The following is a 12,758-nucleotide window of genomic DNA, read 5'->3' as shown; positions in this document are numbered from 1 at the left end:
ACAACATGGTGTAAAAATAATTTATGTTGCAATTTGTTTGGGGTCAAAATCTAGTTTGCCTGTACTACGAACTAACTAGCTTCGAGATTTTGTTTGGTCTTAGGATAAAAAGACTGCTTGAGTCTATTCAGTGTGCCTTCATAGTATATAATGGATATATTAGGTGCAAGCTTGTGCGCAGGACTTTGTCCCCTACCCCCTTAGAAAGTTTTTTATGTAATTTTTCATAATTCCCATATAATTTTACTAGTCTGGTGGGTCTTTTTTAAACTTTCCCCCCCCCCCCCCTACAAAAAAAGAAGAAGAAAGAATCATTTTTACGAACCTGGATAAAAGCTTTCTTTTTAGTTCATCATTCTCGCCTTCAGTTTACTTAATTTTTTGTATTATACTACTTCTAATACTAACAACTCACTGCACCACCAAGCCAACTGAGGACAATACAGCCGCGCTTTTATTCTATTTTCTATATAATGTTTTTATTTTCATAAATTCATACAGTGTAACCAATAAATCAAAGAAACAACTATTGCTAGAAGGTCAATTAACCTGTGCAGGATGGTTCAAGTAATTAAATCCGCAATCCACCACGTAAAAAAAGAAAAAGACAAGAGAGTAAATTCAGAAGAGTACGAAGTCAAAGTAAGAAGATGAAAAAAGTGGGTACTTGTCTATTATAGTGGCCACACTCAAGAAATTAAGTTAGGCTAACCATAAATAAATATACCAAAATATGATGAAAATATAATACTTAAATATCAAAATTATGGAAAATCAGGTATTATATGAAATACATAGCTGTACCTGTCCAAATACCTAGCCATAACCTATACCAGCATAGTAGTTTATCTCACTCGAGTCAAGCTAATTATCTCCGAATGCCTTCAGAGAAACCACTTTTAAACAAGATATTATGCTGTTCAAATATTGGTGTGGTCGCTATAGTAGACAACCACCAAAAAACATATCCTGAGGCTTACCATTAGATTGCTCGGATCCTGCGTCACGATCCCGCGTCCACGTCACAGTAATATTTCTTTTGTTTTGATTTGTTTTAATTTTAATTAGAAAACAGTCCCGGAACCCCAAATGCACTTTGGAATTGTGAACCTTTATCGAAATATTGCGCTTTTCTTAGACTTGCTCCGTGAATTCTCATCTATTTTTGTTTTTCTTTATACTGTCCCTAATCAGTGCGGCCTTAGAACTGGATTTTATCCCCATATGATATCAAACAGAAGGAAGGACTGACTCGCCCCAATAGTAACCAGAACTCTAAAAGACGGCATACTGATGCCAATAAATAGAAAAAGAATTAACTTTGTATGCTGATTCCAAATATATAAAATGTATTAAATTTAATTTTACCCGTCAAAAGTTACGTGCCTGAGAAGATTTGTCTGATTGTTTGTTTTTCTTATGGGTGATATTTTTCACAGGGGCATCATTTCACGGAAAAATATGGGGCAAGATTTTTTTTAATGAAGAAATAAAAAAAGAATTTTTCAAAGTTTAGGGGGTGGAGGAGACAATAATTTTTTTTTCTTCTTTCTATGAAATTATACCAAAATGCATTTTTCGAAATCCTCCGCCCCCTAATTGGTGCCTCTAAAAGTTAGTAAACAAAATTCCCAAATATGTCTATCTTTTGTAAATGGGCTGCTATCTACGATCCCACCAGTTCGAAACTTAACAGTGGTTGAGATTGTTTTTGCTTTTTGTCGCTAATTATCTTTGAATACAGCTGCTTAATTTATTCCCTGTCAGAGCCCGTAAATTATATGGATGACTTTTGAATAATCATTTACTAAAAATTTATGGTTTCAAAAAGGAACTGCGAACATACTTTTTTATGTCGTGTAATAATAAGCAATAATGTCCTGTGATGTTGAAAGTTGATTAAACTTTTATAAAAAAAACAATTTTTGGCAATTTATAATTACGATAAAGAAATTATTAATATTCTTTCTGTTTCGTTATGCGATACTATTCTGCCAGTCGTATATTCAACAGAGTAAAACATACATATGCACATCACATAAAACATTTGGATCTTTTCTGTTATACCTATACCACTACTTATAATGTAACTGTAGGCGCTTACCGGTATTAAGCTGAAACAAAAGAGTGACGTATGGTAAAATGAATGGGAAATATATAATTTGGGCTATATATTTGCACATTAGTGGGGGGACGGATTGGGTGTAAATTGAAGTGAATCACTTATAGGAATGACAAAATTAAGTCTGACAAAGATTTTTAGAATTAGTTCTACTTATAACATTCCTAAAAGCAATTGACTTTCCTTTGTCCCCCCCCCCCCCTAATAATAATAATAGTGTATTTCTTACCCGTCTACAAAAAGGGGAATGACGGAGTACTATATAGGCTAAAAAGAAAATAGAAGCCTGAGCACTAAAAATTTATTTCCACTATAAATAATCAAATCAATTCGTTATCAGGAAGACTTCTCTTCGTACAATATGCATAAGAAAGGTTTCAGCAAGGGTATCAACGGATGAATTGGTAAGTTAGCCTGAAAATATCGAAATTTCCTTGAGTTTTTACACTTGATGGTATAAGAGGGATGTCTCTTACTTCCATAATTTGCACATTTCATAGGTGCAGAACACGGTTGCTCACGACTGGAGGTATGTCCTCCAGAACATCTAGCACACTTTACCGCATTTTACATTGGGAAGCTACATGTCCATAATGTTGGCAATTGTAGCAGCGTTTCGGAATAAACAGGAATTTCTTTATCCGAAAGCAATCATATTCGATCCGAATACCGTGTCGGATTGCAGAGGAAAGGGCACTTTCGGTCGGAAAATACATTGTGAAAATTGAAGAGCTTCCGATACGGATAGCTCTTGTGCATTCTGGTTAGGCAGTTTTTAAGTCTTTTTCTGCTACACAACTAGGTATCCCTTTCACAACGCCAATGAAGACGGGCTCGGTCACTTTCGTTGTCACAGTGTCGCTTTTTTGCAATGTTTTCAGCCAAAACCCGGTCGGAAACATTGATCAGTCAACGACTTTTTGATGACTTGATACAAACATCAGTATTGCTAATGCCACACTTCTCAATCAACTGTCTTTTTTCCGCGAGATTCGATACTTCAAGTGGATCAGCCACAACAACGGAGAAAAGTCTTTTCTCAGAAACGCTCGGTACCTCCTTGTTCGCACCTTTCACGGGTGAGTTTGTTGGCGTTTTGAAGTTTATGTTCAGGACTTCTTCCAACTTGCGTTTAATTTTTAGCAACCGGTGCGACATATCTGCATGTGCCTTATAAACTGGCTTTGGCGCCCTCTGAAGGATCATACATGTAGAATACTTTGTCTCTTCTAATATCATTTTCTCGAAAAATCACATAGCAGTCGTATAGCTCACTAATTAGTTCTTCCTTTGTACCGTCCTTATTGGCATTTATCTGACCACCAGCTTTAGCTAAACATTTTCTCGAGATCGAAATCGATCCTTTTTTGTAAAAATCGCAAGCCACAACGCACACATCTTTCTTATCAATTTCAATCTTATCAATTTAATGCTCAGATATATATATATATATATATATATATATATATATATATATATATATATATATATATATATATATATATATATATATATATATATATATATATATATATATATATATATATATATATATATTTGATGGATTTTGCCATACGGCTCTCTTTTGTTCAACTTAAGCAACTTAATCCACAAGCAAGGCCGTATTCAGGGATGGGGTTGTGGGGTTTGAACCTGTCTGACTCGTAAAAACTAATAAAATGCATAAAACCCCATTTGTGGTGCGTTGTTTGTACTCCTCCCTCCAAACAACAATCCTGTCCACGAGTAATTTATGGTACAAATATAAAAGAATAGATCCGAACTATTTTTGGTTTTAATGCAAATCATCTATTTATACAGTTATGGGCACTTCCCCGAAATAAAATAATCTGTATGTCCTTATTGCTAACGCACACCAAAAAAAGAGACACGTGACCTACAGTAAAGATCATGAAGGCCAGCTTGTAGAGGCCAAGAATATAATATCTTAAATTTAATCTATCTAAAATGTTGATTTATATTTATGCCTAGTAAGTTTCAAAGTCAAATTGTCATTGACAGTGTCATAAAATTGTCATTGTGTGGTATTGTCTTTTCCAGTTTTGTAATTGAAAGCTATTTTTATCCTCATTTAATGGAGTCAATTCAAAGCCTTAAAATCAATTCATACAGATTAGATTTGTCAAGGTTTCTTAGAAATTACTTAGTTAATTTGCGCTCTCTTTCAATAATAATTCTGTCGCCGCTCATAAAACCGAGTCTGTCAATAAAGTTGCAAGCTAGGGATACTTGTTAATTAATTCCCGGAACATGTTGGGAATCAGTACAACGTTAATGGAAAAATAAAAACTTCTTTTGGATTGTAAAAAGAAAGGTAGCTTTTGGAAGCTAGTATCGTTTTTCGAGAGGGAATCAAGTAGAAGTACCTATAAAGAAGAAGGGGGTTTTTCCCCCCCTTTGAAGTCTAGATATTTTATAATTTGCCTTGTTGTTTTTTTATATTTTCAATATAATTTTCATACCTGTAGTCCTTTTCTATTCCCCCCAATCATCGAAATAAACTCTTACATGTGTGTTCGCTTGGAACAACAGAAACAAGCGGTCAGCTATTAAGTGATATAAATTCCACATCAGTAAATTCGGATGTCAATTAGTATAACTTCGAAAATTTTTAGGCAGGGGGTCCAGATCTTCATGGATATTCTTGGCGACGCATATGAAGAACTTAGGTTTTTTGACCCCCATCGCTGTGTACGATCTTGGGACAGGTCAAATCTCATTAGAACATTGATCTCTTTAGCTACATGCTGTGTCAGAAGATAACCTTTTGTAGGATATAATGAAGTTTTAGACATAAATGTTTTTGTTGTTTAGGGTATTTGAAGATTTGCGATTAGGGAATCTATGTGCAGATGAAGTGTGTACGTTGAGATTTAGCTTTAAGTGATAAGGATCCAAGATGTGGAATTTCAAATTTCTAGTAAATCGGGATTCACACTCCGGGTTTCTATGCCAGTTGCTCCCCAAGTTTAAACGTGAGTTGCTGCCCTGTGTCATTGTGTCGCCGTGTTAAAAGATATGCAGGCATGCGCGCAGGATTTTTTGTTTTTCGGTGGGGAGGGGGTAATGATAAAAAAAACTGATTCGATAATTTTAGTTAGAAATAGCCAGAAATTCGGAAAATTTTGGGACTTGGAGAGGCCTGTGTCTTAGCCTTCCTCCTTGTACATCCCTGTTGAGATGTGTTGGTTGTAGAAACACTGGGGGGACATTCCTTGAAAATTTATCTTAGAGATTTATGGGATGCCACCTTGTTACTGTGCTAAAGGAAATTTGTTAACTATGGAGACATAATTGTACACAAATAGAGGGAAGTCCCCACCCCTTGAAAACTTGTCTTTATGTGTGTTCGGAAATGCCCTTTTGTTGTTGTGTTGAAGGAAATCTGTTAGCTATATGAAAATAACTCCAGGTGGAATGATGAGGTCGCCATTACGATGTTGTGCTGAAGGATATGTGTTAGCTATAGAAAGATAACTTCGAATAGGGAAAGGAGTGCTTGAAATTGTGCATTTTTGGGTGTTTCTTATATTCCGAAACATTTTCATAGGAGATACCAAAGGTGATATGTTAACTATATGTGGAGGGGGGGGGGTTGAAATCGCACTTTTTTGTGTCCGATTGTTGCTATGTTGAAGGAGATGTGAAGATTTCGAATGTGTTAAATGGGAGAGGAAATGCCATGGGAGCACAATTGCGCAGAGTGGGGAAAGTCTCACTGGAAAATGTGATTTGTTGGGTTTTCTGAAAGATCATTTCGTTGCCTTATTGAAGGAGATGTGTTAGCTATGGGAAAATAACCGTAGACATGGGGCATGGGCCTTTAAAATCCACTTTTTGTGGTTTTCTGAAATGCAGCTCTTATGTTTTGTTAAAGAAAGTGTGTTAGCTATGGAAACATAACTGAGCATAGGAAAGGGATAGTAGAAAATGCACATTTTGTGGTTTCTGATATTCCATAGTATGGTTGTGTTGAAGGAGATGTGCTGGCTAAGGCAACAGCTGCTAACAGGAGGAGAGACCTTGAAAATGCACTTTTTTTTAGTTTTCCTGTATACCTTTTGCTGTGCTGAAGAAGAGGCGTGTTGTTTATTGATGTGCTGAAGAACAGGCGTTAGTAAGGGAAACATAACTGCTCTCTAGTGGAGATAGGCTTGGCAATGTACCTTTTCAGGGTTCTTTTGCTACTGTGTTGAAGGTGATATGTTAGGTATAATTAAACTATATTAAAGCTTAGCTACAAGTCGTAAAAGGTTTTTAATATGTACGATTGGAACACCGGAAGTATGGAGCGACAAAATTTTTAATAGGGGGTATTATTGCTCTTTCAGCAACAACATTCATCACTGACGGTCCAGACATTGTTTTTTTTTTTTTTTTCAGATATAAATCCCATACCCCTAAAATGATCCGAAGAAGATAGCTAATTTTTGGAAATGGATCTTGAATTAAAAAAAAGAAATTATCAGAAAATAAATTTCCGGCTGGTCAGGGGGGAGGGAGAAGATTCTTCTGCCACAATTTAATTTTGAGAGGATTGCCTCTACCCCTCCTCCATCAAAATGGATATTGTGCATTTTCATTTTAATCGAATTATTTCTGAGACCCCTCTAGCTAACCATGACAAACAGGAAAACTTAGGACACCGAAAAAATGGCAATTTACAGCCAGTAAGAAAAGAAGAAAACTAGCCTACACATATCGCGGCCTGCATCTCCACTCAGTTGTCCTCAGTCCAAGAGGAAGAATAAAAATTAGATGGCATTGACATGTCCTAGTGGGTTCTGCTGTACTGGTCTCTTGGGATTGTTGGTATTTTTTGTTGCAGAATTAGTTCTTGCTTTTTTTCGTAAAGGTGATGAGCCTGGTGTTCTTCTTTTTTTCTATTATTTAATGGTAAAACCCCTTCTTTTGTGATAAGTTAAAAATTTTACCTACCAAAGCAAAAGCTTGTAAAACATTAACACTCATAACCAGGGCCGTATCCAGGACTTTATTTGGGAGGTTATCAAAAACAATGTTTTTTCTGGGGGAGAAGGGGTTACCCTAAAAAAAAAAATGTAAACAAGAAGAAGTTTTTTACCTTTATTGAAAAACCAGTCTACTGGTCGGATAATATTTTTTTAGTATTTTTAGGAGTTTTTTCCTATATTTTTACAACCAATTAACTAGTTGGGAAAGATTCCTTGGAGGGGGGGGGGGGCAAACCGGGTAAGTTTAATTGAGAGAATAGGCTCCTCTTTTGTGTAGATTCGCTAAAGATTTTACAACCTGTGAAAAAATTGTTATCTAGGCAATGGACAAGATATTAAAATGGACGTGAAAGGTTAAACCAAGGAGAAAAGGGAGAAGTTACTATCCTCGTTTTAAAAAGTGTTCTTTTTTTTATCTCCATTAGCTTATTTTTGCAACTAGTCTTCACAAGTCTATCACACTTGCTATTCCTGAAAATTTGTCCCGCTTTAAAAAAAAAACAAAAAAACAGGTTAACTAACGCTAAGCAACAATCGCGACTAACAAGCAAATGCGGTTTCTGGAGAGACAAATAAGTCCACCTTAATCCTGATTGGTTCTTTCGTAAGAAATATTAAGCTAATTAAAATAATGAAACGATTTTGAGCCGTACTAATTGCTCACTGGTAATTTTTCTTTGGTTACACAATGTTATGCAAAAAAATAAAATGTACCTGTGTGTTATAGCCACCACACTCCAGTTCTGTCGAGAAGTGAAGTTTGGTTAATGCTAATGAAATAAACAAAATTACGAAAACTACAACAAATAATTATAGAAGGGTGGCCCCCTAGACCGCATTATATTAAGTACGTAGCTTAAACCAACCTAACCAAAATACCAACTAAATATTTAATTAAATATGATTTTTTAAACCACATTGGCCTGCCATAACATAAAGAAAGAAAACGACCATTAAGGGGTTTTTAAAGGTCAAACGAAAATACTGAAGAAACACAAAGCGAAGAGAGAACAACCGCCTCTCTTCTTCAGTGCGAACAAAATAATATAAACAAGGAAATTGCCGGAGAAAAATACAAAAAACAAACGCGGAAATTCAACAAAACCAATTAAAAAAAAAAAAAAAAAAAACCAGCCAAAAATTAAAAGATAAATCAAATTCAATAAAAGATAAAATTATAAGAATTAAAATCAAATACCTGACAACCATAAAGTGGGTCATTCGCCAACATCCGCGATTTGCACAAAATCCAAAAAATTCTGACCTGCCATCGGTGGATACTAACGAAATAACGTTAGTATCCGAAGAATTAGAACTTAAATATTCAGTGTGTTTTAGTGCAAAGATAAATACTTTGAAGATGTTCGAACTGTAAAAGTGTTTTAATTCAATAGTTCACTCTTTTTTTTTATCTTTTCGAGATTTTTTAGTCTATTTTCAATTCGTTTGCAAATGATTTGAAAATAAGTGTGTGTGAACTTAGTGAGCGTATTCGAGCGAACCAACAAGAACAAGGAAATTTTATAAACAGTGTGATAATTATGATAAATTTGTAATTGTAAATTTTTGAGGTTTTGGGGGGATTGCAAAGGCCGTAAAGCCCCATCCTAGGAACTTACATGTTTAGGAGTCATATCTGATTTGTTAAAAGAGCGTGATGTTTTAATTTAATTATCAATACAGAAAACGTTAAGGTATTTGAAGGCATAAGTTATCCATTTTATTATTGTTCAATGCTCAAAAGACTTTAAGGGAAGCAGAAATTGATTGAATGATATCTTGTATTTTAGACAATCTGCAAACACCCTAGTCCCACCCCCAGCTGGCTCCCCTGGATCAACTTACCCGGTTCGCCCTCATCTAGTTCGACCAACAGTACTACCAGCTCCTACGCCGTACTATCCTCCTTATTATGGCTGTCATCAACAATCAGGTAGGCCTACTGTCTTTCTCTTCAATCTGTTTTAACTTGTAAAAGTTTTTTGAAAATTTCCTTTTTTGTTCCTTGAAAATTATCTAATTGAACAAGTTCTTTTTTGTATATGTAAACGTTGTTTGGTGGGGAAACGAATAATTCAGGAGGCAATAAAAGCTGGTCTATATTGTATGATGTTTTAACACGGAAATGAAGCTTGGTTTTGTCGTTTAGACTATAAATGATAAGCAATTGAATTTTTATTTACAACGGGAAGGCTCGGTATGCAAAACTGCACTGAATCCGCGTATAACGCCATTTTTGGGGGAAAATATGTAAATACACGGTATTGATATACTCAGGGGAGGGTCTGTCAGCTACCCATCCCCCTCCCCCAAGTCCTTAGTTTCCCTGAATTTCTTGACAGTTTTTATTCAGATCATCAAATTAAAGGCTTTATTTTATAATTGGGCCCCTGACAAAATTCTTACCTACGTGCCTACTATGAGGAATGCACACAGCAGCCGTGAAATGTTTATTTCTTTAAATACGAAAAAAACTTTCATTTCCGGAGGCTGCTGGAAGCAGCTGGATGTGCTCATCATCATTATCATCAACTGATACACTATAAAGATTTTTTTTTTATGAGACTTAAATATATGCTGAAACGTGTCCGAACGGTCGATTGAAGTTCATTTAGCTATAACAAATCCACCAAAAAATTTTCTACTTTTACTTTCAAAAAATCATCAGCCATGCCTGATAATTCTAAGCTAGGGACACATCCAAAGTGGTGTCAGGGCTTTTACGGAACTTAAAAACAAATCTATAGTTTCCTTCGATTTTCGTATAATTTGTGATTTTCTTTTTGTTGTGATGAATCCTCTTTAAAAAAAAGAAGTTTTTGGGTAAGCCACGGATGCACCCATGCTGTTCAAACCCATCTCCCATTAATATAATTTGGACTATTGTTCGGAGTCTACTTTTTACAATAACACCCTAAAAATTGTTTTACTTGTGCTTACAAAAATGATCGGACACACCTCCTTCCTCAAAATCAACCCCCTCCCAAAGAATTTGTATCCCAAGTTAATATTTCTCCTTCTTCTCAGTAAGAAGCATTTTAACGATCACTTAACAGCGGTTATCAATTTTCACCTTAGAATCATCTCTGTTAAAACCCTTTAAATGTTTTGAGCATTCAATCAGTAGGTGACAGGTGTTTATATCCAAACATGACAAAGTGATTAATAGTCGAATCACATTCAAGTTATTTGCAGTTTACTCAAATTTTGGCAGTAAATACTAAGTCATTTTATTGTCGTCAATCTAGTTATACAACTCTTTTAGTATCTACTGATTCCGGGTTTAGCGGCACAACCCCGATAAGCATTTGCTTTTGTTATGCGTTTTTTTTTTACTACTCTAGCTTTTATTAATGTCGCAGCTTCAGTGGCGTTTAATTCTGCATACTGTTGATTTTTTAGTCGGCGGATGTAGAAAGGTTTATATATTTTATATATATATATATATATATATATATATATATATATATATATATATATATATATATATATATATATATATATATATATATATATATATATATATATATATATATATATATATATATATATATATATATATATATATATATATATATATATATATTGGGGGATTCAAATTGTTTAGTAAAAACTCGGGTTGTAATTGTTGTAATTCCGTTTATACGACTCTTTTAATAGGTATAGACAAGGTTACTACCTCAAGTGATTCATCACTATATTTGGCGTTTTTTCTTATCTAATGACTTCAGAAAGTTTCAATCGGTTTTCCGATTTTGTCAGTGTTTTCTTTTTTTTTTACGATTTAAACAATTTTTTAATGTCCCCGCTCCTGTGGGATTTTCGCATATAATTTCTGGGATGCGTGTGGAAATTTCTTTTTTGAGTGAGGTAGGGGGTTGGGGTTCAGGCAGTAGTAAATAATCAGTCATGTAATCATCATAAATCTAGTTATGCAGCCCTTTTAGTATTTATCGATTTTGAGTTTGGCCGAATAGCTGTAATATATATCGTATCACTGAAATGTATATCGGCGAAATATCGTCGATATATATATATATGTTTCTTTTTGTTTGGTATTTTTACGATTTATGTCTGTCGGGTGGACCTGAAAAACTAAATTATATTTTTCGCATGTGTACCTAAATATGTGGGGGGGGGGGTAGGGGGTTGGCCAACTATTATAATCTCTTTCCTTCCCGTTGGAGGACGTCTGTTTTCTGTCTGACCCCAAAAGAATTGCCGAAGAGTACGATTTTGGCAATCTTTGTAACTGTTATTATGAAACCATAAAATCTGGCGAGGTGATATAACTATTAATGAGTTAAGATTAAACTAAGTAAAAACGAAACAAACAGAATAAAAGAAGGCCGAGGGAGCTAAAATCTCATAAGAAACAAGAAAAAAAGATATCTTCTCAAAAAAGATACGAACAACGTCCTTTTTAAATCACATAGATTTGAGTAGTGCCAGATAATGGGAAACGCATGATACAAGATAAATACCAAACGTCATGGTCACCAGCCCTGTCTTCCTCGAGCCATATTGTCCTTTAGATTGCCAGTGCTTGGATCTACAATTATTTTCAGATCAATCAGATCTAAAGGTGGACTGAGCAATTATGACAAAGGGAGGATTTTTTTTGCAAATAAAAACGTGTCTAAGGCTGATGAAAAAGAAAAAAAAATAGACAAGTTAAAAAAAAGTTTTTCAAAAACTTGTGAAAAATTAAAGGAAGTTAGAAAAAATCGCAAATGTTTTGCATGTATAAAATAAAGAGTTTTAGGTACGGATAAAATGAGAAGCTAAAAACCAGAAAACTAAAAATAATTAAAATAAACCAAATATAAGATTTTATCCCTAAAGTAATCTAGGTAGTTACAAAATGAATAATTTGAGCTATTTACTTCACCTCCTGAAAAAAACTAAAATCAATATAGAGTAGAAAAATAAAATGAGTTGTTAACTTTATCCTCTTGTTGGCATCCATATCATCTAGGAACTTGAATTTAAACGCTTAAAAGTTTAGTACATTAGTAGATTGTTTTTACATTTCGGAAAGTTACTTTACGCGAATATATTTCTAGAGAGATTAGTAGAACTTACACAAAGAAGGTTTCGCTCAAAATGTATTAAAAAAACTTATTCACGTGCAGGCAATAATGCGCGTAGCGTAGCTACCGATCTTCAGATTCTCTGCCTTTGGTCGAGAGTGCTGTGCCTAATTGTGGCCAAATCATCCAACACTTCCAGTGTTTTCCAGTTCTTCTTCTTCTTCTTAAAAAAACACCTGGAATCCTGAACGGGCTCCTTTCGGCTTCCAACTGCACAATTTTATAGCTGTAACACTGTTCACATAAAACATAATACAAATACAATTCAATTTGATCGGCTTGTGGGAAGTGTGAGTACTCGAGCTGCCTAATCCATGCAGTCTAAGGCCCACAGGCCGGCTGGTATCGATACGGCTTTTCCTGCTCTCTCCAGCTCTCTTCTGCACAAGTTACAAAAACCAACTTTGCAATTTAATCAACAGAAGATAAATCCCTCAAAGCACATCTAGGTTCTTTAAGATACCAATTGCCTCTCTGTAAAACACCTTTTCAATGGAAGCTGATAAAGGTGCATCCACAGTCATCTTAATGTCTGGTGGAAGTTTGTAA

At 34.9% G+C, this 12,758-nt stretch overlaps 1 protein-coding gene across 2 annotated transcripts in view; it reads left to right on the top strand.

The window, feature by feature from the left end:
* The window catches only part of LOC148949857 (uncharacterized), a 239,064-nt gene that overhangs the window by 209,269 nt on the left and 17,037 nt on the right, over positions 1–12,758 (top strand). For both annotated transcript variants that reach the window (XM_089091331.1, XM_089091332.1), the window contains exon 7: positions 8,907–9,049. In XM_089091331.1, coding sequence (XP_088947457.1) covers positions 8,907–9,049 — 143 coding nt within the window. The remainder of the gene's footprint in view (positions 1–8,906; positions 9,050–12,758) is intronic.

Source organism: Artemia sp. Qi Xiang Cuo, chromosome 7 (genome assembly GCF_049724085.1).
Source record: "Artemia sp. Qi Xiang Cuo chromosome 7, ASM4972408v1, whole genome shotgun sequence".
NCBI lineage: Eukaryota > Metazoa > Arthropoda > Branchiopoda > Anostraca > Artemiidae > Artemia > Artemia sp. Qi Xiang Cuo.
This window is presented reverse-complemented; position numbering and strand designations above follow the sequence as displayed.